This window comes from Drosophila virilis, chromosome 2 (assembly GCF_030788295.1).
Source record: "Drosophila virilis strain 15010-1051.87 chromosome 2, Dvir_AGI_RSII-ME, whole genome shotgun sequence".
Classification (NCBI taxonomy): domain Eukaryota; kingdom Metazoa; phylum Arthropoda; class Insecta; order Diptera; family Drosophilidae; genus Drosophila; species Drosophila virilis.
Window position 1 is genome coordinate 23,212,596 of NC_091544.1, and position 27,694 is coordinate 23,240,289.

The 27,694-nt window shown below is 35.8% G+C and overlaps 7 protein-coding genes and 1 non-coding gene across 16 annotated transcripts; 5 read left to right on the plus strand and 3 right to left on the minus strand.

Moving 5' to 3' along the window:
- The first annotated feature begins 41 nt into the window (after positions 1-41).
- On the plus strand, positions 42-2,880 carry LOC6629273 (histone deacetylase 11). Of its 3 annotated transcripts, XM_002052943.4 has the most exons (7): positions 45-204; positions 258-611; positions 672-822; positions 893-972; positions 1,027-1,299; positions 1,579-1,723; positions 1,789-2,880. In XM_002052943.4, the coding sequence occupies exons 6-7, from the start codon at positions 1,595-1,597 to the stop codon at positions 2,638-2,640; spliced, it is 981 nt and encodes a 326-aa protein (XP_002052979.2). In that variant the 5' UTR covers positions 45-204; positions 258-611; positions 672-822; positions 893-972; positions 1,027-1,299; positions 1,579-1,594; the 3' UTR covers positions 2,641-2,880. The 3 variants fall into 3 exon arrangements, with proteins under 3 accessions (XP_015027273.1, XP_002052979.2, XP_070062923.1); XM_070206822.1 differs by having other exon boundaries at positions 50-204; positions 273-611; positions 1,027-1,723; XM_015171787.3 differs by lacking the exons at positions 1,579-1,723; positions 1,789-2,880 and having other exon boundaries at positions 42-204; positions 273-611; positions 1,027-1,548.
- Positions 2,881-3,057: 177 nt separating this feature from the next.
- Positions 3,058-6,159, minus strand: Nct (Nicastrin). 2 transcript variants are annotated; one of them, XM_015171809.3, is made up of 7 exons: positions 5,999-6,159; positions 5,786-5,881; positions 5,008-5,718; positions 4,140-4,953; positions 3,857-4,068; positions 3,583-3,793; positions 3,058-3,258 (listed from the first exon to the last, which is right to left on the minus strand). In XM_015171809.3, exons 1-7 carry the CDS (start codon positions 6,060-6,062, stop codon positions 3,234-3,236), a joined length of 2,133 nt encoding a protein of 710 aa, XP_015027295.1. In that variant the 5' UTR covers positions 6,063-6,159; the 3' UTR covers positions 3,058-3,233. The 2 variants fall into 2 exon arrangements, with proteins under 2 accessions (XP_015027295.1, XP_002052977.2); XM_002052941.4 differs by having other exon boundaries at positions 3,058-3,425.
- A 409-nt stretch (positions 6,160-6,568) lies between these two features.
- On the plus strand, positions 6,569-7,667 carry LOC6629270 (60S ribosome subunit biogenesis protein NIP7 homolog). The gene is made up of 2 exons (XM_002052940.4): positions 6,569-6,728; positions 6,785-7,667. The coding sequence occupies exons 1-2, from the start codon at positions 6,673-6,675 to the stop codon at positions 7,269-7,271; spliced, it is 543 nt and encodes a 180-aa protein (XP_002052976.1). The 5' UTR covers positions 6,569-6,672; the 3' UTR covers positions 7,272-7,667.
- A 1,256-nt stretch (positions 7,668-8,923) lies between these two features.
- TRNAK-CUU (transfer RNA lysine (anticodon CUU)) lies at positions 8,924-8,996 on the plus strand. Its single transcript has one exon. It is a non-coding gene; the product is annotated as a tRNA-Lys (tRNA).
- Positions 8,997-9,908: 912 nt separating this feature from the next.
- On the minus strand, positions 9,909-13,453 carry sosie. The gene is made up of 4 exons (XM_002052939.4): positions 12,934-13,453; positions 11,606-11,752; positions 10,185-10,361; positions 9,909-10,119 (listed from the first exon to the last, which is right to left on the minus strand). The coding sequence occupies exons 1-4, from the start codon at positions 13,076-13,078 to the stop codon at positions 10,022-10,024; spliced, it is 567 nt and encodes a 188-aa protein (XP_002052975.1). The 5' UTR covers positions 13,079-13,453; the 3' UTR covers positions 9,909-10,021.
- A 6,459-nt stretch (positions 13,454-19,912) lies between these two features.
- On the minus strand, positions 19,913-21,283 carry Sec13 (secretory 13). Its single transcript, XM_002052938.4, has 2 exons — positions 20,893-21,283; positions 19,913-20,762 (listed from the first exon to the last, which is right to left on the minus strand). The coding sequence occupies exons 1-2, from the start codon at positions 21,177-21,179 to the stop codon at positions 19,991-19,993; spliced, it is 1,059 nt and encodes a 352-aa protein (XP_002052974.1). The 5' UTR covers positions 21,180-21,283; the 3' UTR covers positions 19,913-19,990.
- A 642-nt stretch (positions 21,284-21,925) lies between these two features.
- On the plus strand, positions 21,926-22,786 carry ATPsynCF6 (ATP synthase, coupling factor 6). Of its 2 annotated transcripts, XM_002052937.4 has the most exons (3): positions 21,926-22,062; positions 22,266-22,417; positions 22,480-22,786. In XM_002052937.4, the coding sequence occupies exons 1-3, from the start codon at positions 21,940-21,942 to the stop codon at positions 22,646-22,648; spliced, it is 444 nt and encodes a 147-aa protein (XP_002052973.4). In that variant the 5' UTR covers positions 21,926-21,939; the 3' UTR covers positions 22,649-22,786. The 2 variants fall into 2 exon arrangements, with proteins under 2 accessions (XP_002052973.4, XP_070062827.1); XM_070206726.1 differs by lacking the exon at positions 21,926-22,062.
- A 957-nt stretch (positions 22,787-23,743) lies between these two features.
- LOC26531745 (uncharacterized) lies at positions 23,744-27,199 on the plus strand. 5 transcript variants are annotated; one of them, XM_032432833.2, is made up of 6 exons: positions 23,744-23,904; positions 24,667-24,785; positions 25,826-26,003; positions 26,052-26,219; positions 26,662-26,813; positions 26,871-27,199. In XM_032432833.2, the coding sequence occupies exons 2-6, from the start codon at positions 24,691-24,693 to the stop codon at positions 27,106-27,108; spliced, it is 831 nt and encodes a 276-aa protein (XP_032288724.1). In that variant the 5' UTR covers positions 23,744-23,904; positions 24,667-24,690; the 3' UTR covers positions 27,109-27,199. The 5 variants fall into 5 exon arrangements, with proteins under 5 accessions (XP_032288724.1, XP_032288726.1, XP_070062826.1 ...); XM_032432835.2 differs by having other exon boundaries at positions 23,744-23,867; XM_070206725.1 differs by having other exon boundaries at positions 23,744-23,863.
- Positions 27,200-27,694: the final 495 nt, after the last annotated feature.

Here is a 27,694-nt window from a genome sequence, read left to right on the forward strand (position 1 = left end):
CAACTAAAAAACTCTTGAGTTTGACATTTAATTATAAAATAATAACTAAATTTCAAATGAAACTAATTTGGTAGACATTCTCAAATGAATTACATATTGAGAAACTATGCAAAGTTAAGTCATTTCAATTATGATCAACACGGAAAGGACTGGCAAGTGAACGGTGGCAAGCAACAATCGCCTATTTCTTTGATTAAAGACAAAGTAAATTCTCATTTTTTGGTTAAATTTTTGTAAATTGAACAAATATTCATTAGGCTGTTTTGTCCAAGGCGCCAAAGTTAAGCTTTCTTAACTATAACAAGACATTTTCCGGCCCTCTAAATTTAATCAACAATGGACACACCGTGACAATGGCAATACCGCCCATAGATGATGGAAGGCAGCCAGCTATTTGTGGATGTAAGCTGAAAAGCCTATATAAAGCCGTGCAGCTACATTTTCACTGGGGTTCACTGGAAAACAAAGGCTCCGAGCACACCATAAACTACCAGCGATATGATGGCGAACTGCACATACTTCATCAGAATAGTGCATACAAGGAGCAAAAGGAAGCCATTCGCTTTCCCGATGGCTTCGTGGTATTGGCGGTAATGTTGAAAATTGTACAGGTAAGCTTGGCGCATTGCATTATATTGGCGTAGTTAGATAATTATATTTGTATTATTAAGGGGCCCAAAATTCAGCCACGGGCCTTAAATCAAATTTGTAGTGAGGCGGCAATGGTTAGGGATTTTAATAAAGCTTCAACATTCGTTGCTAATTTTACCTTAAGGGATGTTTTAACTGGCATAGAAAGGCAAGAGTTTTTTACCTATATGGGTCAGTATTGTTATTATTGACGTGTCATATCGAACGAAATTACGCAAATGTATTTTTTTTTTTTTTATAGGCTCGCTTACAACACCACCTTGCTCTGAGGTCGTCAATTGGTTTGTCTTCCCAAAACATATTGAAATTTCAAAAAAATATGTAAGCTAAACAGCCGTTTATTAAGTATTCCACTATTAATATACAACATGGTAGTTGCAAAACCTGTGGCTGTTGACAGACGAGCGCGGCAAGCCTCTGGTCAACAATTATCGCAATTTACAACGTCTATGCAATCGTACTGTGTATTATCGAAATGCAAGCAAATGAATACTGCACAATAATTGAGATGCAACTTACGGCTACTCTAATGCTCATCGCTTGTTGCAGCAAGTTGCATCAACAATTATCGATTTAAAAAGCATCGCAAATGCATTAAACTGGAAAGGTGCCCTAATTGAACTGTGCTTGCATTCGAAACGTAAATAGGTATCGGTAATAGCTATTTTTAATAATACATATAAATTATTTTTACTGGCTTTGTATTACTGAATGCCTATATATAGTATATTTATGTATTCCACAACTTGCACAAATCAAATTGCTGTCTACCAACAATAAAAATTCATAGTCCTTCCGAAAACAATTGCGCTCTTCTCACTTTCATATTATTATAGTGTCATTCTTTTAAAATAAAAATATCAAAGTGCCAAAACAATAAAAAAAAAAAAAAAAACACCAGATCTCATGAAATAAAATAAAAAAAAGTGCAGATACATTCAAGATGCAATGCGAGGACACTAAGAGACGTGATAAGTTGCCCATCGTCTACTCCAAGAATTATTCCGTGCGCTTTGCTGGCCTTGAAAAGCTTCATCCTTTCGATGCAGCCAAAGGAAAGCATATACAACGGGTACATACATATATACATAGCTATCCATAAAGTATAAATACCTTTTTATTGCGTTATGCTTTCAGTTGCTATGTGCTGAACTGTCGCTTGAGTGCGGTGATTTCTATGACCCACTTGAGATTACCAAAACAGAATTGCTACGAGTACACACTTCCAAGTATTTAAAGTCCCTCAAATGGAGTGCCAACGTAGCTTGTATCGCGGAGGTTCCGGTCTTGATGTTTTTGCCAAATTTCACAGTACAAAGTGGATATCTGCGTCCAATGCGTTACCAAACGGCTGGCTCAATACTGGCTGGTAAACTAGCCCTGGAATATGGTTGGGCCATTAACTTGGGCGGTGGATTCCATCATTGCTGCTCGTACAAGGGCGGTGGCTTTTGTCCTTATGCAGATATTACTTTGCTCCTTGTACGGTTGTTTGAGTTGGAGTCATCCAGAGTACAGAATGCAATGATTGTTGACTTGGATGCACACCAGGGGAATGGCCATGAGCGGGACTTTAAGAATATAGAGGCTGTCTACATACTTGATATGTACAATGCGTTTGTTTATCCAAAGGATCACGAAGCCAAGCTCAGCATTCGTTGCGGTGTAGAGTTAAAGCATTTGACAGAAGATGCTTACTACTTAAGGCAATTGAGCCGATGTCTGATGCAAGCACTCGCCGAATTTAAGCCAGATGTTGTTATTTATAATGCCGGCACCGATATCCTCAAAGGTGATCCGTTGGGTAATTTAGCCATTAGCGCGGACGGCGTTATTGAACGCGATCGCTTGGTGTTTAGTACGTTTCGAGCGCTGGGTATACCTATCGTTATGTTGCTTAGCGGAGGCTACATGAATTCATCTAAGCATGTAATAGCAGATTCAATTGTAAATCTGCAACGAAAGGGATGGTTAAGTTTGCATTCTTAACTACATAAGGCCATGACTGTAATTTCACTTAAAACTGTACAAATATTGGACACTGTAAGAACGAATACCTCATAAGGAGAAACAATGTGCTGTGAGAAATTGTTAACTGTGCGGTATTACATAGAACGACTGGACGTTAAAAATGAACAACAAAATATTTAAAAACAAATCTTAATCATTTTAAATCTCCTTTTTTTTATAATTAAACATTAAACTAATCATAAAGATTATGAATTAACTGCGGCTTTATTTATTAGCCTCCTTATAGATTCAGTTTTCTGGTTATATTTATAAATTCTAGTATTAAGCAAACAAGACAGGACAAGAAACAAATACATTTGCATAAATATCATTTAATTGCTAATTATGATACAAATATACACTAATTGCTTGTAACGTCTTTGAAATACAAAAGTGTACAAAAACAAATATTTATTTTCTAGCACTTAAAGTATCTGTTAGACTTTTTTTAAGTTATTATGGGTTATATATAATTGTTATTTATAATTCCTATAAAATTATTCAAGTATTTTTGAGTTTTTTCTTATATTAGCTTTTCCTATTAGTTAGGGAGCTTCCCGATTGTCCTGCCACTAACAGGCCGTTGGCGGTGGCAATCTAGAATTGCAAGTTAAATGAGGGTAATACAAAAGTTAATTATAAATTTTAATCGGATCACTAAATATTTTGAAGTGAGAATTGCATGCACAGCTTAGAGTTATGTAATGAAGGCGCTCTTGTGGTTTTTGCTGCAGGGCCGACTTCAAATACATCAATTAAATAATCTAAAAATAACAAAGTTAGTTGAAAATTATGAAAAAATAGAAGGATTTGAAAGCAAAATATTCTGTGAAAAATACATGAAAGTAATAGCGATATGATGTAGCGATAGCGATAGCAATGCAACAGAATGAAAGGTTACGTTCTTTTTTTTCAACTTACGCCGCATTACTAGCAGGCACATCTTCAAAGAGCACTTCCCAGCGTGAGCTGATAATATATATTAAGCAGAAGGAAATTATAAACACCACGATTCCAATGCTTAGAGTGGTTATTTCATGCACATTTGACGGACGTAGGAATATACGTGCGCTGAACTGTGACCAAGTGGACTCAGTCCATGTAGAGTATTGGCCTGAACGCCAATCGTAGTCTGTAATGCAAAAATCAAAGATAAATTCGAATCCAAGAAATCCCAAATAAACTTAGTACTTACCTTCAATGAGAAATGCCGGACTCAGTGCACTTGTAAAATTCTGCGTTGTACGACGACACTCTCCAGTGCCATTGAGGCCGGCAAAATAAAATAGTGGTAGCTGACTGCAGTTTTCTTTTGGCACATTTGGCTCCGGATGTGAGAGCAGAAAGCCGAGCAGTCGATATGTCCAACCTGATGATTCTTGTGAACCACCCAGTACACTTATGTACCTACACATTCGATAAACACATGTTTTAATGGATTTGGCTCATTACTAGAATTCTTTAGCAATGATACTTACCGCATAGGCGGCAACGGTAGACCGGCTGGACTGTTCGGATATGAAGAAGCTTTAAAAAGAGGACAATCGGAAGATTGCAGATAACAGTAGAAAAACTCATCTGCCAATATTGAACTGGCCACTTCATTGCCTTGGTATTGTTTGCCCGTTAAAGTCTCATAAAGCGCCATGGCCACTATGGATGAGACATTGCGCACCTTCATTTGCAAGGAATCGGCGTCGAAGTATTTTTTATCGTTTATATCAGCCAATATTGTATAATCTTCGCTCGTATTGCCATATATAAAGGCCACATTATCCAAATCATCATATACGGAGTGATAGTATTTATTGCCTGGCACAGCGTTCAAGATTAAAGCCGGAAACTTGGTTTCGCGACGCAAAAAGGATTGCGCTGATGTGGGTGGTATTTGATAGCCCACGTTTGATTCGATGTTAACATTAAAGCCATATCGCGGTGACTTGGCGTATTGGTTGAGCTTTTGCAACAATTGCTGAGCCAGCGGCGTTGCGGTAAGTGTGTGAAGTTTAATATTTCTGATGTCGTCTAATGTGCCAATATCCAGCATAAACTCAATATTTTCAAATGAAATAGGAGTACTATGTGTGGAGCGGGTAGGAAAAGCCAGATGTTCAATGTCGTAGACAAATCGCTGAGACCCAATGTAGTCATAAGACTCGCCATTGAATGCCACAAACAGCACATTGCGTTTCGGATCGGGCAGCGTGCTCTGCGTAGGCAACAGTAGGCGCAACATATGAGCCACATGGGTTAGAGTAGCCAGGCTCAGGAGCGAATCCATTGCGCCCAATCCTAAAAGTGCGACTGTGTAAGTAATCATCAAAAATTATCGCTAACTGCACTTACCCAGACCATCGAACATGCTTGTAGTGTCTAAACGGCAAGACACAATAATAAACTTCTCGTTAGCATTGACTCTGCGTGCAGCATTAGCTTCTAAGTTTTCAGGTGAATTTCGCGGATACAATGTTGCATAAACATTGCGACCTTCCAAGGGATCACAATATTTGCTGCCGCCGAGATTGTTTATAAAATTAGTGCGACGCATGCACACTTCAGAATTAACAGCTGCTGACATAAACGACTTTACTTCCACAGCACAAAGACTACGCAAGGCATGGGACGCATAATCAAAGTTGTTGAATTTTTCAAAACAGCTTTCCAGTTTGTCAATCTCTTCAGCATCAGCTATATAGTAAATGGGAAATGGAAAGTCCTCATGCAGTAGACCAGTGCCCCAAGGATTCCAGGTGTTGCCCACATTGGTAACATCGCAAGTGACGGTCTCGGTTCTGTTGTCCAATTTTAGACCGCTGTACTGATTGGGACAGTTAAGTTCGTGCGAAAATTGATTCATTTTTTTGGGCCTGTTGATTAGCAGCACAACGGATATTATCCTCGGTCCGGCTTCTTTGAGACGTAGCAGGTTGGTCCTTGTAAACAAATGTGGTGGAATCAGGGGAGCGTATGGAGGCGACGGAGGACTACTAAGCAAGAATTCCAAGTCTGCTTCTACATTTATCAAGTGCAGCACCCCAACTGAACCAGAGTATGTTGCTGTTATGGAATACAATTTAAAATTATTATTCTCTTCCTCCGGTCCCTCCGGCAATGAGCTACTTACATGAGCATCCTGTCTGATGAGTGCCGTTTAAGCGCCGAAAGCAGCTTGCGCCTATAATGGGTTGATATATTTTATCACGCGTGCGTTCGCTAATAACTACGGAGAATAACAAAAGGGGCTTAAGTGAGTCAGCAGCAAGATTATGTTTATTTGTACGCTCATCGCTTACATATCTAATGAGCAACTTTTTCTAGCTATGCTTAGAATGCTTACCAATTGCGCTACTTTGAAGCAACAACAGCAGCCATATCGCAGCTGATTTTACCTCCTGTGCCATTTACTTGTTCTTTGCAGCTTATGCGCCAATGCTCCGGCTTTATTATTATTATTAATATATAAAACACAAGAAACTGCACATATGTATTTATAAGTATTTATACGTGTTATTAAGGAACTAGTTACTTATCACAACTATTTAAGTCCCGCAAGTCACAGTTCTCCAGCAATGCTAATGATATTCCCCAAACTCATTTTTGTTTAACATTCTTAATATAGTCGATATATATTAGAGGGATTCATAAAACTGGGTCAGTGGATTTAAATAGCAACCACCTAATTAGCTTCGAAAAAATATTCGAGTCTAGTAGTATTAACGTTAAAAAGTTAAATATTCAAATAATAAAACAAATTTCAGTATTTCAGTTTTCCAATAGTTAAACCTCGAAGTAACTCCAAAGGGCTAGACAGGCGGTAATTAGGAACATAATGTTAACGCAAAAAGAATTTACAGTGCCTATCGATACAAATGTATCGATAGGCGAATTCGTGTAATAATCTTAGAATTGTTTCACGATACAGCACGTGCGCTGCACTGGTATTTTTTGGTGTATTTTTGTAAAAACACATTTTTTATATTGTGCCGCGTTTATTGCTTCACAATAAACATAATGAAACGATTAACAGATGAACGCACTAAGATCCTCTTTGAAAAACTTGCCAAATAGTAAGTAATATAATGCTTAATTAATATAATACTTAAAATTTACCACTCAATTTCAGTATCGGCCCAAACGTACAACAACTAATTGATCGTCCAGATGGCACATATTGCTTCCGCGAGCACCGAGATCGCGTTTATTATGTCTCTGAGCGTATATTAAAACTCAGCGAGTGCTTCGGTTACAAACAAATTGTATGTGTAGGCACATGCTTTGGAAAATTTTCCAAAACCAACAAACTGAAGTTCCATATAACGGCGCTTTATTATTTGGCACCATATGCACAGTACAAGGTTTGGGTCAAGCCTTCCTTCGAGCAGCAGTTCCTTTATGGCAATCACATACCTAAATCAGGCTTGGGCAGAATAACAGAAAACGCTGGACAGTACCAAGGTGTTGTTGTGTACTCCATGAAAGACTTAGCACTGGGCTTTGGCATTCTTGCACGCTCCACTACGGAATGTAAAACCGCAGATCCGCTGACTACTGTTTGCTTTCACCAATCTGATATTGGAGAATACATACGCGCGGAAGATTCGCTATTTTAGTTTTAATGAAAATCGCATTTTAATTGTTATGATCTTAAATTCTATAAGTTTTACCAGTTTTGTAGCTTTAGCCATATTTAGTTGATTTTGAAATAATTAAGTTAAATATTTTCACTAATCAAAATTGGTTAACTTTACACATGGTACGTATAATAACGCTAGAAATTAGGAAATGTTCCATATATTTTCAATTCAACCGGTTTTATCTCTTCTATAGAGATCAGTTTACATTTAAGATTAGTAATGATGGTTAAAAATGTAAAATTCCTTGCTTAAACCGGTTTACCACATTGTTTAAATATTTAGCATATCCTAATCTAGTGGCAAGAACATGTCCAATGCCAAATTGTGTTAAAATTAACAAAATAAAACACATTGGTATTTTGAACGAAAGAACTTAAGTGCATTTTTATACTCCGACCACATAAAGCATTTTAATTCGTTTTTTCTCATTTAGATTGAATTATTAGTGTGGCTGTTTAGAAGAGGCTGCAGCAAGTAGGCTATAGCCACTGCGATCTTAGTTTTCGAAGGTTTGAATTGATGCATTTTGTCGAGGACTTAAGGAATTGAAATTTTGAAATATGTATGATTCATAGCCGGATTAAAGTTTATGTAAAATAAATAAAACCTTAAACCGTTATCTTATTGCTTGATGCACATTTTATGATTCCGTAATCCATTCATTTCTAATAGTGCCCTAAGTTCGTATCGAGTATGGCATAAGGTTGTCTAAAATAAAGGGTTTCTCTATACATCAACAAATTTTCATACATTTGTAAAAATATGTACATAGACTATTTTCAATAGGGGTTTTTAAAGAAAAATTATCAAGAAAGTTGTCCTATTTTTTTTTTTTTTGGAGTGTTTTCAAAAGCACCTCATATCACTCGAACATGGCTTTACCAATTCAGTTAATGTATGTATTGAATGTTTTAAGTTATTTTTAAATAGTTATAACTGTAAACTAGGCAAATAATCTCATTATTGATGAAACAGGCCTGACGACGAGATGAGTCGACTTTGATAGATCCGTCGATCCGTGTGTATCAACGCGTCGATCGCGGGAACCACAGAAACTGGAGACTATAAAATCTTAGTATGTATATATATATGTATTATCTCGTAGCATTTGTTAAATATCGATGAAACGACTTGACTTTTTAAGCATTACTCAAATTTACTTGTGTTTTAAGTGCTATTTATTGACGACTTGACAATTTGTTGAGCAAAATTTTTAAAATAAATTTAAAGTACAGTTAACAATTAAATAATTTGTATTTATTTACCGCAATCAACGAATAATGATTAAGTCAACTTAAACACACCTGTTGTGGCGTTAGATATAAACCTGGCCGTGCACAGGAAACTGATGGCAACCAAAAAAGCTTCCGAACAAAGCTTTTTGTTTAAAAACAATGTCAAGTGTGAGCTTTTTGGTTTAGCGAAATGCCAAAGAGTAATTTAGCATTGGAAGAATATTGCTACCATCTTGTATCCGTAAATAAAAAGCAAGCAAATACAAATTCAATGAATCATAAAATATGATTGTGTAATTTTATTACTTTGTAAAATAAAATATATTTTTTAGATTCCGTTTCATAAAATCATGCATTCTTTTCTTATTGGAAATTGACGCAAAGGTTTTGACAGCCCGGCTAGCTCAGTCGGTAGAGCATGAGACTCTTAATCTCAGGGTCGTGGGTTCGAGCCCCACGTTGGGCGAAACATTTTTTGCTGTTCTTTTTCCTTTAAGGAAGTTTTAAAATTCTGGAGCGATAAAATATCTCTGATGATTAGTCCTATACTCGCACACACAAATCAAGAAAAAAAAAACGACACTTTATAGAAGCTTGGATTATTTAAAATACTTTTCCGATTCGATGCATGTGTCAACGCAAGATATGTTCTATGTTGCTTGTATTTTAAAATTGATATCGGTAAGCGAACGTGACCGGTTTAATAATATTCTCTAGATTGTAGAATAAAACAGGATTTTTTTAGTTTTAATTTTATTTAATAAAATTAAACAGCTACGGAAAAATATTGCTTAATGGGCAAGACTTAATTATAAAGTACAAAATGTTTTTGGATGCAACTATGGTATTTTGAAAGCAAAGTCGAGATTCACATGTCCTTTAGATTTGAACTGTGAACTACATATTAAAAGTTTTCCACGTGCATACATGTTAATGTTGTCATAGTTAATTGAGAAATTTGTACCTACAATTACAGAATATATTTTGAATTTATTCCGTGCTTTTATTTATTTGATTTATGTTGGACATACAGACAACTTATATGTTTTGCTATTATTTTTTTTATATAAGTGCTAAGTTTTCTACATATTAAATTGAATAAAATTTTATTTCAGGCAACATTTATTCATTAATGTTTTAAATAAGTACTGCCTATTGTTAGGGGATTTATAAAAAACCATTAATATAATATAATATAATATAATATGTATACGATGTATAACGCGACTTGTGTGAGAAGCGAATAAATTTGACGGTGGTACTTATGAAACTTATAGAATATAACAACATTTAGGCTAATGACTACAAAAATGTGGCGTTTCACCATTTGTATAGCTAATTTAATAGCTTACTGAATTTAGAGAGCACTATTGGAGCATTTAAAGTTTCGAACTATGGTTGTTGATTTATTGAGGCACATTCGATGGATCACCTAAAGACATTACCGTAAATATTAGATTGGGATTGGTTAGCCGTGGTTTAAGAAGCCTTCTAGAAATGCTTTCTCATGCTCATATGAGCCGAGAAAAAGAACGGTGTCAGCAAAGAGACGATGGATACCAAAAGGTTAACCAGATATTGATGATTAGCTTAAAAATATCAAACGAAAAATTACATTTTCAAGTATTCAATGGAAATTTGCATTAGAACTCACCACCACTGCAAATGTCATGCAAAATGTCCTCCACATAGCCATTATCATTATCACAAAGACACAGTTTGGTTTTACTGGACATGAACTTGGAAACTCCAATGGTGCGATTATTGTTCTCGAATTGACAAACCATCCCATCTTCACACTCGTGATTGCTGTTGCATCTATGTCGCAGACCTGCAAGGGGACACACACTTAAGTAACTCAATTTATAGAATTCAATCTATAGGAACTAATCTTTAAACACAAGTACGATATTGCTTTAAATGTGAGTTATGTATATATGTAATATATATTTTATAAGTGGCTACTTAAAATAATAAAACTAAAACTAGTTATTTAATGCAATTGTTCGATTGTATTCTTGCCTTTCCAATTAAATTATTAAATATTTATTTCTGCATTAATTAAGACGGCGTAATGACTTTATCTACTCTATATATGTAAATGCAATGGGGCAGCTGATTTAAATGTATTAGAGCCAAAGTTTCGTCCACACAGAATATAATTGCTTTGAAGACTTTTTCTTATTTATATATGTATATATATAAATATATATAAAGTACATTGGTATGGTATAATTTTATGAACAATCATACATACTTAAAATGTCAGTATATTAACATGTAATATGTAAGTATATTTGCAATATTCTGAGCTGTGCATGTCACAAATTGGCACTGCGGCGATTTCATGCCTTGCCGTTTGAGTCACGACATTCTCAAATAAATTTGACATTACGCTACCATAACGAAAATCTCTCCTGAGGTCGCTTTCAATATCGCATCTTGTATGTAGTTAGTAATGTTACAAAGCAATGGCAAAACAATTACAACAGCAAATAATAAATAAGCAGGCTGGGCTATTATACTAATATGTCATATAGCTTCCAATAGAACTGCACTTCAAAATAGTTAAATAAAACTAACAAATTTAAGGTTGGCTGGTATTGGCTTCGTTTTTTGGAGTAATTTTAGTAACAAAGCCAGCAAGCGACAAACAAACTTTTCTTCACAAATCCAACTACCAAGTGTGAAGCACTTCATTAATTCATTTTCACGAAGGTCATTAAAAATGAGTTAAAGGCCGAGCGGATGACACTTACGATATTCACAATTCTTATGTGATTTTATAATAAATATAGTCTGATAACTATGGTGAGATTGTGTTTCTAACTTAGGCTGAAATCTTGAAAAATTAAAAGGGCTCCATCTGTAAAATGTTTGAGAATGATGTACATATATGATGTTGCTTTGTTTAATTCTCATTTGCAACCCCTTCGTACTTGAGTTACTGACAAACAAAACAGCTTGCTGCCAAGAGGTTGGGCTCTTGAATTATAAATGTAATGTGCATGCCTCCCAATTAGGTACGTGCTAGCTAAGGCATTCACTTGGCAGCGAAAATGAAAATGTTTCTACCTTTGAGCACATCTGGACAGAGTCCATTCGAGGGCGGCGAATCATCTCCACACAGGCAGCGCATCTTGTAGTCATTCGGATCCTTTACACAACTGGTGCGTTCTGTTGTTGAGCAGTCATCGTGGGTGCTGCACTCGCGACCTTTGACTGAAAAGAAAATAGGTCAACGATACACAAGTTTATGATTCTATAGGCTCAAATTTTGATTATCTTTATATATAAAACTATGTCCTGACTGACTGACTGACTGACTGACTGACTAAATGCTTAACCCTATTAGTTACCCTATATGCATGACAAGACGTAGTTTTGGGAAATTTCACCACAAAGTGACTGATCTGATTTTTTCATAGTTCTCATAACAACCAACCCTCTTGGATAGAAAAGCCAGGTCGAAAGATCTTTGTGAGAATGTATCTGATAATTGCCTAATACTTTCCGCAAAATCCACTCTATTTGTTTGAAAGATGCGAAAAAAGGGATGGGTAAAGTTTCCGTTGGAAGCTGAATAGATAAACATAATGTATACAATTTGAAGAACGGCTCTATTCCTGATTCTTGATACCGGATAGTCATTAACAATATATTTACATATCAGCACATTCCGTCCCGCCTATCTTGGCTTAGACTGCGCGCGATACTCCGATAATTTGAGCGATTTGTCAGCCATTAGCATTGTTGTCATTGCATTTGATTGACTTGTTTGATCAATTTCTGATTTATGCTGGAGTTCAAAGCCGGAAAAACGGTTTACTTATTTGTACGAGCTAGTCGAGCTGTCAGACATGGCATGTCATTAGGCGCTAGGGGGCTGAAGCAGGGTAACGCTCATTTTTTGGTATTAGAGAAGTAAGATTGTTATTTCTTGTGATTTGTTTGAACAACAAGATAGTACTGAAATTCCATGGGCCTTATATTTCTTGATTCTTGACATATTTGGAATTTTTATAAAAATCATGTATACATATACATATATACACCTATACCTTTTGGAAAGACGTTGTTTTAAAATAATAAAAATTATTAAAAAAATAAATAATGCATATATAATATGTAAAGGTCAATTGAATATCTTAAGCAAACTATTATTATTATTATTATTATGTATTATGTATCTAAGGGTATTGCGTTTTTGGCACTCCAAGAAATGTACTACTTTTCTTTTTTAAATAATTTCAAATTCCGTAACATACAATTTTTTATATAGTACATACATATCTAGCAGCCACAAAATAATATGCGACGGTAAAAAACGATTTCAAGTGAAAATAAAATTCTGCTATTGCTAGAATTCCTTTACCTTGGCTTCGTCTACGAGTTCTACTTACTTATGGGACCTTGCGTGGGCGGCGGTTGATTATTGGTCTTGCCGAATGTAGTTAAGGCCGTGGAGCTCACCCCAAAGAGTATGATGAAGACTCCAAAGAGCATAGTTAGGCTGCCACACTGTGTGAAACGCTTCAAGGGCTGCATTTTGGTGCACTTTCAGCGAGCGTGAGTGGGCAAAATTGGGCGCCAAAATACAGCTTTTATATAAATTATTTAATCGCTTACTACAGCAAGAGAGTTCGCACGCACTATATCTTTGAAGAAGAGTCTAAATGTTTTTATAGTCTGCGCTGTACTTTAGCAACAATTTTTGCACAACAATAATTGTGAGCACAAGATAACAAATTGCTTTAATCCGTTGATTTAGTCAGAAACTGTGTGCTCAGATAAAAGTATTGTTACCAAGCAACTAGGCAATAGATTTGTACACCTTATAGTTCACTCTTTTATTCGGATATCCTAAGGATCTGAACCAACAAAGCAACGAACCAGTCGCCTGCGCGTTCGAAATTCAAGTGATGAATTTCCTGAGGCACACGTAGCTTAAGTTTTCTACACTAACTGCACGGTACGGCTCAACGGCTCGAAGGGGACTTACTACTCTCTCGCGCTGGTCCGCGGGCCTACCCTTGAGCCCCAGTCCGCTCTCATGGAGCACCTAAATTTACTAAACCCGACTACGAAGCTTGCATACTCTCACAGAGCTTAAGCCCAAAGTGCTTTTAATAAAAATATATATTTATATGCGACGACAGCACGTTGTCCCATGTTTTATGTTTTACTTGTATAAGATTATTTGTTATATTTTTCAGTTCGTCTTATTAAATCATTGTAAACTAACGCCCTTAACTAACCTTGATGGGGGTTGAGGGCGTGGAGGGGCGTCTTCGAATTCAAGGTGGGCTACACCGTCGCGACGATGCGAAAATCTGAGGCGTCCTTTGAACTTTGCTAACTCGAAATTTGAATTTGGTCGCATTTCAGAGTATCTATATATATATATATATATGTATATGGTACATGTATGTATGTGCTCATAAACTGAACTGTAACGCACTTGTGCTGGCTTCGTGTTAGTTGCGTTAACGAAGACGAATTTTTTTTGGATTCTTACCTTCGTGCTATTTTTTTTATTGTTGTTGCGTTAAAGTCGATGCGGCCTCGTGGCAGCCTCGTCCTCGCCCTGGTGTAACTCTATGTGTGTATTATTATAATGGCGAAGTCATTAGAGCCATTGCATAGCCTAGTTTTGAAACCTTCATCTAATACGTGCACAAGTCACACACAACAATAAAGGGTGGCATTAGCACGCACAACAACAACAACAACAACAACAACAGCAACAACAACAAGAACATCAAGAGTAACCAGTTTTGCTAAAACAACATCAAATACTTATTTTAGCCATTATTTTTGTTCTTCTTTGGCCGGTTTTCGGGTCGTGGCTCTAATTACATTTCACTTGCACTACCATCAATTCTGAGTGGGCGCTTGTTGCTTTCGGCTCTCTTGGAAAGGTTGCGTGCCACGCCCACAATTTGAAATTGCCAATTTTACAAATCAGCATTTGCATATCGAATAAATGGATTTCACGAAGGCAAAAAAAAAAAAAAACACCGTGTTCTATCCATGTGCATACTATCTCAGCTCTTCATCAAGTAAAAGATCGGAATCGTTCTAGTAAACGATTGTTTTTTTTATCGGGCTAGATCAAACAGCTATATAATATATATATATATAATAATATAAACAAAATATATTCGAAAATCTTTGGTACCCCATTAAAATAAGTCTCATACATTTATGTGCCATATAGCTCTCTCGTAAAATGGAATGTATATATATATATTTCTGTTTGGCATTATTGATAAGTTTTCTGGCGCAAATCCTAGCAAAATTATACAGAACTAGCACGAACTTGCCAAAAGCCACAAGAAAAGGAATAAATTCAAAATTGGATAGCTGCAGCTATATACGTGGAGCCCAGTAATTAAAGAAACATTTCTTTGTCCACAATCTGGCTGCCATGTTATTCTTAACTGATGATTAATTAGTGCGACATAGCCAGCAAATGGAAAGTGCCCAACTGAGCGAGTATATAATTTCCTCACGAAATCTGTGGAGTTGGCCATGAGCATGCCAAGGGGTCATCATGTTTACGCAGTGAAACCAGAAACCCAACCCATCCACATCAACTCTTGAGTGAACGCTAATTTTGGGTACTTTAATTTCATATTATCGTCAAGTCTAATTGCACCTAGACCCAGAATATTCTGTTTCCGAGCCGTATTCTAAATGCTCCGGTTTCCTACATGCATATTAAGTAACTCTATTCGGATCAATTACAAGATAAGGCATGCGAAATAGAAGTTAACAATTGTTTCGAATTCTTTTTGTTTTACGTCACACTCGGTTTCAATTAAATTCGTTCAAATTCATTTCCACCTCCTTGGTGGAAATGGGAGTTCAAGATTTGGGCTGTGGGATTTCGGGCTCAAATTCATTTCTCAGAATCTTTAAGAGAATTAAAGCTTCCTTGGTGAAAAATGCGATTATTTGGTTGAAGTTTCGATTCACACTTTTCGCAATTTCCGACCCGTAGTTAAAAGTTTCGCCCGTTTCGTAGCCTGTTGAAATTTATTTGGTTCGGTTCTTTACAATATTCTTCGCTTTTAGATGATTCCAACTTACGGGTCTTTATTCGGTGGATCTTAAATATATTTAGATAGAAGTGGAGCTCAGTCTTAAATTTTCATTCTTACGACCACAGTACACAACCCTTAAGGCCAACTTAGCACTGCAAAGAAGCAAACAAATATACATACCTACACACTTCTGAGTCTACATGTATGCATACATAGGCATTTTATATACATATGTATGTAGGGTCCAGTGAGTTTTATATTCCATGGGGAGACTAAGCAAGGCCTGTGGGCAGTTTTTTGATTTTTCGCATTATTATTCGTGTGCGCAGAGAGTAGAGGCATTTGACCTTTAAACATAAAAGGAAACACCAAAATAGTGAAAACGTTCAAGCCTTGTGCAAAAAATGTGAAAGCGCACGAAATAGATTAAATAATTCCTGCGTAATTAAATAAATACAGTCATACAACATTGCCATAATTGTGAATAGCTGCAAAATTAATTGACTTCATCGGCATTTCCCTCCTTTCAATATAACTCAATAGAATTTATTTATTTTTAAATTAAAAGCTAACACAAAGGGGGATGTCACTTGAAGGTCCAGCCGTCTTATTTTTTAATATATTAAAAAAAAAAACAAGAGCTAATGGTGGAGAATAGAAGAACTATAGAGAATAGAGAACTTTAGTCCGATGAGCTACACCCAAACTAAGCTTGGTCAGTGAATCGTTGGGGATTACTGAAACCGAAGATTTCATTAGTGGAACAGAGAGTTCAGTGGAGAAGATGTGGCAAAGGATGTTCTTTTGCAGGCATGAGATACGAAATAAGTCATGAATAGGAATGGGCAAAAGCGACGATCAGATCAAGTTCATTTCAAATTTATACAGACTAGCTATATAAGCAAGACTATAACTAATTAGCTAAGGTTACCTTGTGATGTTTATTGTCTTAAAAGTTACTCGTTCCGATAACAAATATAGCGATTTGGATTTTAAAATATTTACTCATTTTACACATTTTAAAATAATGAACATACCAAATTGTCCATTCTGTAGGACTTCTTCGAATCTATATGGGTTAAGCAGCCCACCATTTGTTGAAGATATATGAGATTCTTATTTATGTTTGTTTCAATCAATGGAGTTGCAAGAGTTGATGCTTAGAATTCTGTTGCATCCAGAATTAAATAAATAAATTTAATTTTTGGTCTTTTTAAGAATTCTTCGACAAACCGACAATTAATTACCTTTGCAGAAATACGACTGTTTTTTTATTATAGACAAAAGAGGTCCCCACACCATATAACATAAAATATTATTATTTTATTTAATTCATTTAGGTTTTTATGAAATTAAAATAGATCAGATTCTTTTTTTTGCTTTTCATTTTGCTTGACTTGACGAAGAAATACAAAATAGAGCATTTGATTGTGTGTGCCTTTTGCTACTGTATCCACAAAAGGGTCTACCAAAAAACCAAACCAACCCATTGATAAAAATATATCTTCAACCGGTGTCAAATTGAGGTCTCTGTGGAAGATGGAGTTGCGGACGAGTTAGATATATCCAGTCGTCTCGGTTGGGATTAAGATCAAGACGTATGACCTCTTATGGCAGGCTTAAATCAAGTTTTTCTTGTTTAAAACTCGAAAGCTTTCACCTTTTTATTTGCCTATACACTATTTTGGAACCTAAGTACAAGTGGGGGTTACCTAGTGTCAAGTACTTTCGAGCTGTAAATTACTCCAATAATAGCTTACAACAGATTATCTATCGATTGATTTTTAGACGAGAATCCTCATTCTAACTCGGAAATTCAAGAAGATTCGCCACGCTTCCATTGGGCCTAAACATATTATCAAGTGATCCAAGTGTCTAGCTTTTCACTTTGCGAACGACTGCAGGAATAAAATCTATACAATTTACACAAAAGTTCAAAGCCGTGCACCCTGTATGTCAAGAAACATGCAAATATGTACGTGCATACAAAAGTGAAAGTTCTCAAAGAACCAAAACACAAACAGCCCAAAAATTCGAAAATTAGAAACGAAAAAATCAATGGCGCATACGAAAAGAAAACTCTTGTAACAATTTCAAGCAATGCGCTCGGTCCTAGTCCTGTGAGAAGGATAATGGTGAAGAACGAAATGCGCGATTAAGCCACGCTGAGTACGGGAAACGAGTTCGTTTCGAAGTATGTTTTGGCCACGAGCGACTGTTTCATACAGTACCACGAGCCCCATAATATGCCTAGGTTTCTTGGTTGTTGACTCTGTAATATTGATGACGGCTCAGGTGCACGCCATCCATGACATCACCACAGTCCTCCCATTTCTGTTGCACGGCCCGTACTAGTCCACAATTAGTGTGAGTGCTGAGCGCCTAAGGCACATATAAAAATTTACCGCCAACAATTGCTTAGGTGAGGTGAGAAGAGCTGAACGGGAAGCCCAACCTATAGTTATGCTAATAATTAAGAACGCACAACCAAAAGTCTACAAGCACATTCCAAAAGTCTGCTCAGAGAGCTCAAACAAAAACAGATAGATTTAATATTAATAACTTAATTTGGAAATAGCTCTGATATTTTTACATTTTTTTTTTTTTTTAAGAAGGCCGTACAACATAGTAGCTAGCATATGTTATACTAGCGGGTACAATCCGGAATGTTTCTGATGCTGCTTACCTTTTTGCTTATTTTTTCCAACATACTCCGCTGTCTGTCCTAATATTAATTTTTACGCTCCTACTATATCACATTCCTCTTTCATTATTTCTATAAATTCTTTAAAGTCTTTTTACTCTCCTGGCCCTGACAATATTCCTAGTTGTCTATCGCTTGAATCTTCTGTCTTTCCATCTCTTTGGAAAGAATCTTATAGCATTCCTCTCCTCAAAACAGGTTCACGTTACTTCTGGTGTTTCTCAAGGTAGTCATCTTAGAACTTTACTATTTTTATAAACGATTTCCTATCTGTTATACAACATGGTCATGAAGTTATGTGTGCGGATGATATGAAACTTATTATTTCATACCCCAATCTCCTACATTTCTTTCGTCTACAGCCTGATTTGAACACTATGCAAGGTTGCTGTTCGGCCAATCAATTTCATCTAAATTGCTCAAAGTGTATTTTTATAATTCTTATTCTTTTTGATTTGTAGATGAAATATTTTTTTGAGAAATGAAAAGTTTTATTCAATGTGACTGTCTCTATTCTGAATCAATTTATTGAGGCCTTGAAAAGCTATATTGATTGATAGATTTATAATTGGAATTTAAATTAAACCCGGTCTAAACTCGATTGGATTAATTTTAATTATTTAAACTCAATTACCAGGGCAATCAGAATATTGCTTCAGTCTTAACCCTTAAAATGTCACCTTGGGACTATAGGCAATTAAAGTAAAGACACCGGCACACCGAATATTCCATAACCATCTGAACTTGTGCTCTATTATTGTCTTAAAGGATTTATTTCGAAAGGATTTATATTACACAGTCGATAGAGCTATATGATATATTAGTGGGACGTCTACTCAACAGACAAGCCAACAACTAATCGATACTGAAAAGAAAAACAATTAAAAAATCAGCTCAAACACACATACAATTGCAATGCTGTTCGCGAATAACATTTGTATAAAACTTTACAGCGTACCATCCAATCTGGCTCAAACACAATTTCAAAGTTCTTTGTTCAAATTCATTTGAGGGGTGCTACACTTGCAAAAATGAATTCCTCCTTGGTGGAAATGGGGGTCAGAGATTTGGTGGATTCATTTTCAAGGATCTATATGGAAAATCATTTGAGACGTATTTCACGTTTTTCGCAAAATCTAATGGTTAATTTGCATTGTTCCCTTTATTGCGGCACGTGTTTCCAATTTATACAAATGCGTAAGTTCCTTCCTAATGAATAAAATGAAATTACCTCAACCGGCAGAAGTAGAACTTTGTGGTTGATAGAGTGGGCTGGACTGCTGAGGTTCATTTACTGGTGGGCAATAAGACTATGCATCAGAATTCAATTGATTGTTACCGCGTTTGATTAATGAAACCAACATTTTTTTTATTGATTTAGGGCCCTCCATAATTAGGTGAAATATTTTGTCATTCTAAAAATGTTGCGAAAGTTATGAAATATAAAGTCGCCTTAATAAACTGTTTAACAGACGCTAAGCTTTAAGAATGTAAAAAACAAGTTTTTAATTTTCTTAATTTTAGAACGTACCACATTACGCGATTATTGCAGTGAAGAATGCTGGAAATCGACGAAATGTCAGGTGACGCTCACCATTTGAAAAAAAACTGTATTTCCACTATTTAAAATATGTTTCGCATTATCAAGATATATTGACCATAATTTTTATATTGAAGCGGCCCATAGCCACGATCCATTTAACATTTTTAGTTTGACAGCTGTGAGTTTGACAAGTTGGAATTTGATAAGTTCGAGCTATGTTCAGAGTCCGACGACATTGGTATATTTGATGGCTGTTGGGGCTGCTGTTGAGGGTTGTGTAAATTATGCGGCTGTTTCGATTGAATGGCAATGCCTGATTCATAATTAATGCGTATCCATTGACCCTCACTGTTTTCTTTCCACAAGGAAACATTGTTATCACCACCAGTTACGGCCAGAACGTTGCCCGTGGTGGACCAGGAAATACTCCATACTGCATCATCGAACGTGTGTAGTACACTTGATGTCCACTGTGACAAATCAGCATTACTGCTCCATATAATAACATGACGATCTTGTGATGCCGAGGCTATCTGCAACCGTGGCAACCCAATTGATGGTGCCCATGCCACATCACGAACCCAATCTGAATGTGCTTCGAGACGATGTTCTTCAATCCATCGATCATTATCATCACGCCAAACCTTGACGAGATTATCGCAGCCACCGCTAACCAAACGTTTTACTGCTGCGTTGCGCGAAGTGACACGCTGATCAAAAGCCGGATCCGGTGCCTGTGACGGACACCAGGAAATAGCATTCACTCCAATTGTATGTGCATTGGGTATCTTTTTTGCATCCCAAACACCGTACTCCGTGTTGCATGTTAACACAGAAATTGAACCATCTGAGCTGGCACACGCTAGAACTAGACCGTATTCAGGCGGCGCAAAATCCACTGAGTTGACTGAGGAATCATGATTGCTGTACTCGAATCTGAAAAGCGGCAAAGCAAAGAAGGAAGTATAAGGTAAATGAATGATGAAACATACATACAGAAACAGGGCTTTACTAGATAACGAGCGCGTACTTAGCATAAATACATACATACAAACATAACACTCACATCTTAGTCCAATCTCTGGGTGTAGTCGATTTCCATATAATTACTTTGCGATCATAAGAGCAGGATGCTAATATGTTGCCAAACTTAGGATGCGCCCATGCTACTTGCCATACTGGTCCCTGGTGTCCTTTAAGTTCAGCAAGCGCCTTGTTGTTTTTACGTGAGTGAAAAATCCGGACGCTGCCGTCTGACGAACAGGTGGCCAGCAGCAATCCGTAGAAATCGAGCGAAGCATGGTGAACCATGTCCTCATGCTCTGTGTCAATTTCCTGTAACAAGCTCACCATCTCGATTGTATTAAGCTTTACTCCACAAATATAAAATAAAAACGCTTATTCTTTTCGGCTCGCAATCGTTTGACGTGGAAAATGAGCTTCAAACGATATGCGATATCAGAAACATGATCTATCGATGTTGACAGGCTATCGATATTTCTTCCCAATGACTTCACGATAGTTTTTAAATATCGTCATCGCTTGGAGATGAGCAAATGCGAGCTCCTAACTATCGCTAACGAAACAACACCTTACAAATGCAACAGAACATTTATATATTCAATACTCTGCCAAAACGTAACTTCGATATTTATAATGCCTCGTTATCGATAGTTATGAGGTCGCCTTTGCTTATCTCGAAGCGTTTACGATAGTTGAAAACTATTGGGAATACATCGTAAGGTAATATCGTTGCTGCACGACAGCGGACATCCGTCTCACCACAATATCGGTAATTAAAAATAATTAATTATATTTAATAAAATACGTAAAAAAAGTAAGTTTGGTCGCTGGAAATTAAATCTTGATAAATTAACACCACCCACGACTTATTTGGACGTTCTTTATGTGGGCTGACAAAAATAAAATATTTAGTTTTACTTGTGTTTATAGTTTTTCTATCTTAATTTAATACACCTTCAATTGTTTTGCATTGCGATATGAAGTATTTAGAGTACATATTTGTTATATTTAATAACATTTGCGGTTAACTTACTTAATATAATGGCGATCTATACATATTTCAGTATTTTTTTAGGTATTTTGTTTATGTATGTATTTTAGTATTCCAATTTTGCACCTTGGAGTTTTTATGTTAAAATTTTACTGTCACTCTGTTATTCGGTTGACAATTTTCCCCACATACAGTACAGAGGCATTTGAAAAGGAAAATATGGTAATAAAAAAAGAGTAAAAATGATTTGAAAAGTAAAAAAGTAAATAAGTAAATAATAATAATAAACCACTTGGCATATGCAAACTTGTTAATACATATTTTGAAACTATAAGCTCTGCAAATGCAAAATGTATTACATAACCTTTTAAGGTTACCGAATTGCTACCACAGAGGAAGATTAACGCTATTTTATCGTATTACAGATGCTGTCGCAATCAATTTTAACCGGCGTCCGTGTTCTACGCACTGAGGCACGTCGCAACATTGCCATAGTTGCACCAGCTCTGAACAAGGCATCAGATCCCATCCAGCAGCTGTTCCTTGACAAAGTTCGCGAATATAAGCAAAAGAGCGCGTAAGTAGCTAATGAAGACACGAGCATTGGATCTACATATATTTATAATTTATTATTTTCAGGGGCGGCAAGATGGTCGACTCGAATCCTGAAATTGAGCGAGAATTGAAAAACGAGTTAGAGCGTGTTGCCAAGCAGTACGGCAGCGATGGAAAGACCGATATGCTTAAATTTCCCGAATTTAAGTTTCCCGATGTGAAGATTGACCCAATTTCACAAGGCACCAACTAAACAACACTATAAATTCGTTAAATTGTTTTAAGTTATTCTCATCAAGAGGGCTGCCTGTATGACTTGAACTTGAATCAAGCAAGCGACTATTTAATCCGCACCAAGTAAATAATAAAACACGAGATCGGAAAAAGTGAAGGCTTGTTATATAGTATATCGGTTAGTACTAATTTTAAATGTGCTGGCAGGCTTACAAGATATAATCTATCGTCAGTTTTTTTATAGTGAGTATTATAGCGTCAAAAATATGAGTCGTAAAGGCATCAGGTATAAAATTGATTTACGCTGACCTATGTCGCAGTTGCAGTAATCGCATGATGCCAGGATTTATTGTAAATTTGGGAAACCTTTGTTTCGACAATTTAAAGGATTGTTCGCTGTGTGTGCAAAAGCCACAGAACGTAATTGCGATCACATTTTGTTTTAGATGAAAAAAAATGAGATTCCTGTTCCGATTTCTTTTTATATTGTTCCGTTCCGTTCTTCAAATTTCTGTCTATATTTTTTTTATATGTATATGTAACAGGCAGAAGGAGGCATATCGAGCCCTATAAATTCAATTTAGCCATGTCGGAAACTTTATAAGCTTGAGACTTAAGATTTAAAATATATATTCTATACCACACGCAAAACGAGTCTATATGTTCTTCTGCAGGACTATGAGTGGAGTAGATTAGCCAATTTTATGGATGGTGTTGGTAAAAGAGGGTTCAGGGTATCATTTAGTCGGGAGCTCCCAATTAGAGCCTCATGCATGTTTAATAGATTTGCTTGGCGTGTTTATCCCAATTCACATTTCTTATACTTAATATAAAATTGTATTTTTGTGCAGGTTTCTGGGACATTAAGGACAATATGTATATGATGTCTTTTTATTAGCATACACCATTAGTTGATTGATTGATTGATTGATTCATTGATTAGTGGTAAAACTTAATGTTACCCATTTTTGTCTTACAGGGTATGCAAACTTCTTTGCAAAATCTATAAGCTTACATGTACAAATTAATAGGCAAGCTTTACTTAACAAAGCACGAGTCAAAAGCTCCGCAAGATCAAGGCTGGATTCCAATAAATAATTGGGCGAGGCTTTCTCACTATTTATTCTCTCGGCCGTAGTTTCGTTTCAACCGCTCCCACGAATGCGTCAAATGTGGCTTTAGATCTCGGCTCGCTGAAACTTATAAACGCTTCGCAGTAATAACTGAATAGGAAGCAAGTAATTAAACTTAAATATACTAGGGCCTCTGTGCGCGGTATGCCTATGCTAAAATGATATACTTTGTGCCGAATGCTATTCATTTTACTAAAAATTTTACTATTATGAAATAGTTTATAAAGTACTATATGGACATGGGTAAATTTGTTAGCTTAAATTCATTTATGAGTTTATGGTAGATATGTAGTAACTTGTATGTGCTTATATATGTTCAACTGTGCATTAATACGTAACAGCTTCAGTTATGAGTACATTTAATTCGTGTATAGAATGCAAACGAATCAATTAAGTGTTTACAGTGAACGTTAGTACTCGAATGTACATACATACAATAAAAGTGTATACTATATGCATTCGTTTTCCTTCTTTTTTTTTATCGAAATATGTACTCAAATATGTATGTGTATGAATACCTATACCTAAAATAAAATGTACAAATTTCATACTGCTTAAATGGGTTTATTTTTTTTATTTTATACGTACTGTCTAGGTCCAGGTCGTAGTGCACAACACTCTACTCAATAATAATGACATATCAGAATATATATAAATTGGATTTTTCCTGTTTCGAGCTCTTTAGAACCTGTTTAGAATTGAGAAACAATGATACATCGTATGGGATTTTTCATTAAATAATCTATTTACAAATATGAACACTAAAGTCGAATTTAAACATAATCTGATATAAGGACTGATTTATCATTCGATATTAACGTTAAAAACCCTAAGCAATAGATCTCTAATTCGATAATACAAGAAAACAAATTTATTTGCATACACAAACATAAATTTTCTTTAGATTTATATATGTGATCTAGATACTATGTATGTGTCTAGAGTTAAAATGGCATTATACTTAATTGGAATATTATTCCTCGTGTTTACTGCAAACGGCAGAGTTCAGCGGGATTTAAGCAGGTAATTATAAATGTACATCAATTTAATAGGCACTTTTCACCTTTTATCGGTATCGTATAACTTAAATATTTAATGAATTTCTTGGTTTAAAAATATGTATAATATTATAATAGCCCAATTCCACTATCAACATTTCTTACAAATATAATTATCAAATATAAAAAAAATTATATTATATTGCCTGTACGCATAGAAAACAATACAATCGCAATGCTTTTGATAGAATTTGAAGCAGACGAGAATGAATGTGTATGTACATGTATATAGAAATTCTTGGAATTTGTGGCAGCTGCTGCAAACACTCAAAAAAACAGAATTTCAATATCGATATCAGAAACAAACTCGATCTGCGCGGGCACTAGGAGGACCTACAGATAAAATTGCAGTCTCTAGTTCTTATAGGTTCAAATATTCTTGGGTATTGATGCTCATCAAGAACATATGTACATATGTAACATGGCACGGAAGGACCGCTAGATGTAAAACACGCCTTTAACTTTACAAGCTGGCTTTATGTACTCAGGCTGCAGATCTCCGAGTATCTAATAAATCGCGTTGCCAAATGCTTCAAGGACCGAGTACTCATGTACGGCTGCTGGACGACCGCTAGTACCCCATTACTGGGGACGCCGAGCAAGGATCGGTGCTTGTGTCCTTGCTATGAAACATAATCTACGATGGAGTGCTCTGACCTGCCCTACCACATAATTACAGCATAGTAGGCTTTGCAGACGACATCGCAATCTTCACATTGGAGAAAGAAAATTGCAAACTTTTCTAGCTTCTACGGTCTTTGATATTTGCGAAAATTTATTCAAAATGTTTTTCAAACATTTCGCAAATTTCACCCATCTTGGATGATAAATTCGTTTCGAACGTTAAATGGGTGTAGTTTTGGATGTAAGCTCATTCGTAAAGATCTTTAGGAAAATTAATTGAAGACTGTAGACGCTGGGTTCGGGGTAGTAGTACTCTTATTCATTCATTTACACCTTAATCTAAAACTATATCCCCACCGAGAGCTTTACTTCTTCTTAAAGTGTTCGTCGTGATGCAGGGGATGATGCCATGCCAAAGAGCAGTTTTGAAAAGGAAGATGTCGGCTGGACCAATATCGATGCCGAAGTCGACGTTGTGACGCCCATGGTGCTTGCCCATCTTCAAAAGCTGGGCATAGAACACTTAGAGCTTCCAGACATGAAAGAGAGTATTTCTATTGTGAGTTTAATTTCAGTTGAACGATAATATTAGCAATTATAAATAAAGCAATTAACTTTGAAGAAGCCTTTCTTCATCACCTACGAGGCTGGCCTTCACCTCACCAACGGAATTGTTTACAACCTTGCTGGAATACAAAGACACAACAATGCCTATATGACATATGAGGGAAAATCGTTCTTGAGCAAATTTTATTTAAAAATTAATAAACTTCAGGTATGCAAAGCAAGTGTTAAAAAATGTGTGTGTTATATAAACCTTCAAATACATAAAACTTATTTAGACTTGTTTTGCTCAATCAGCTTCTTATAAGTGCTTAAATATTCCAACTTCGTAAAGACCAGGATTAAAAACCTTTATCATAAAAACTTAAATATGTTCTTATTTAATAAAATTTGAAATCTTTAGTGTTTGATCGTGTGATATTAATGATCATACTTGATTGACTCAGCTCGTCTTCTAAATCAGGATTAAAAATCAATAAAATCATATTTTTTTTACTACTTTTTCGGATTAATAATATGTTCATGTTACAAAATTGCCTTCGTTAATATGGTGACGGTTTATAATATGCCAAAAGATATATGATATGCATATATCTACAAATTGATAATTGATAATTAAATAATAAATGTGTAAAATATATTCTTCTTTATAGTTTGAATATAACTTTTTGCTAAAGCTAATGGCAATTGAGGGATATGGAAAAGTGATTGGCTCATTAGATGACACGATTGTTTATGCTGAGCTCGCTGTGAATGTAATTAATTCAAAGCTTCATCTTCACGACTTTCGCATAATTGAATTCAGGTGCCGTAATAAATCAGAAAAACATTTATTTAATAATACGCCTATTTTCCATAATAGCAATATTCATGTACAATTGGATCAAGCTCGTTTAATTCGGGAATTCACAGGAATTATTTTAAGTCCTATAACAAACCTTTTCAAAGATCGAATCACAACATCAATTGCTGATGGACTTAAGGAACAAATGCAATCGGTAATGGATGATTTTAACAACGAGGATCCCTTGGAGTTACGTAAATTTACTAAGAAATTAATATCAGGAATAACAGGTTCTTCGGCAGAGTTTAGTGAGTAAGTTAAGTATTATTATGGTAACAGGAAAACTGAAAAAAACATTTGTTTTTTGGAAAACTAAAATAAATATTCATCAGGGGCATTAAATGGCAGTACAAATGTCTGTTTATTTTATTGCATGATCTCTTAAAAAATAAAAACAGAAATGCAATAATGGCTTAAACTTGTCAGAAGTGCCAGACTAGAGCAAAACCAAAAGCTTTCTTTCACCTTTCTTGCTTTCTTGTTGTTGCATATTAAATTGGTAATTGGGATGTAAAGTAGCAGCATTATAAACAAATTGAAAAATATAAGTTTTCTGTCTAACTGGCAAGAGCCTTCAGCTGAGGGAACTGAGGGAATACCTGACATACAAAGAGAAGGAAGGGTTTGCGGTTTTCGGTTTGCGGAATTCGGTAAAATAAATTCTGGGATTCAAGAATATTTACAAAGCCTTACATAAGAATTTAATGAAAACGTTTATACAAAAATACTTTTTTAACAACTTTTCGCAAAATCCACCTGTATTAGATGTGGGCCATATGTGTTGAATGCTTGAATGGATAAAGTTTCAGGCCATTTCAAAAGCTTTTTAAGTCAATTCACTC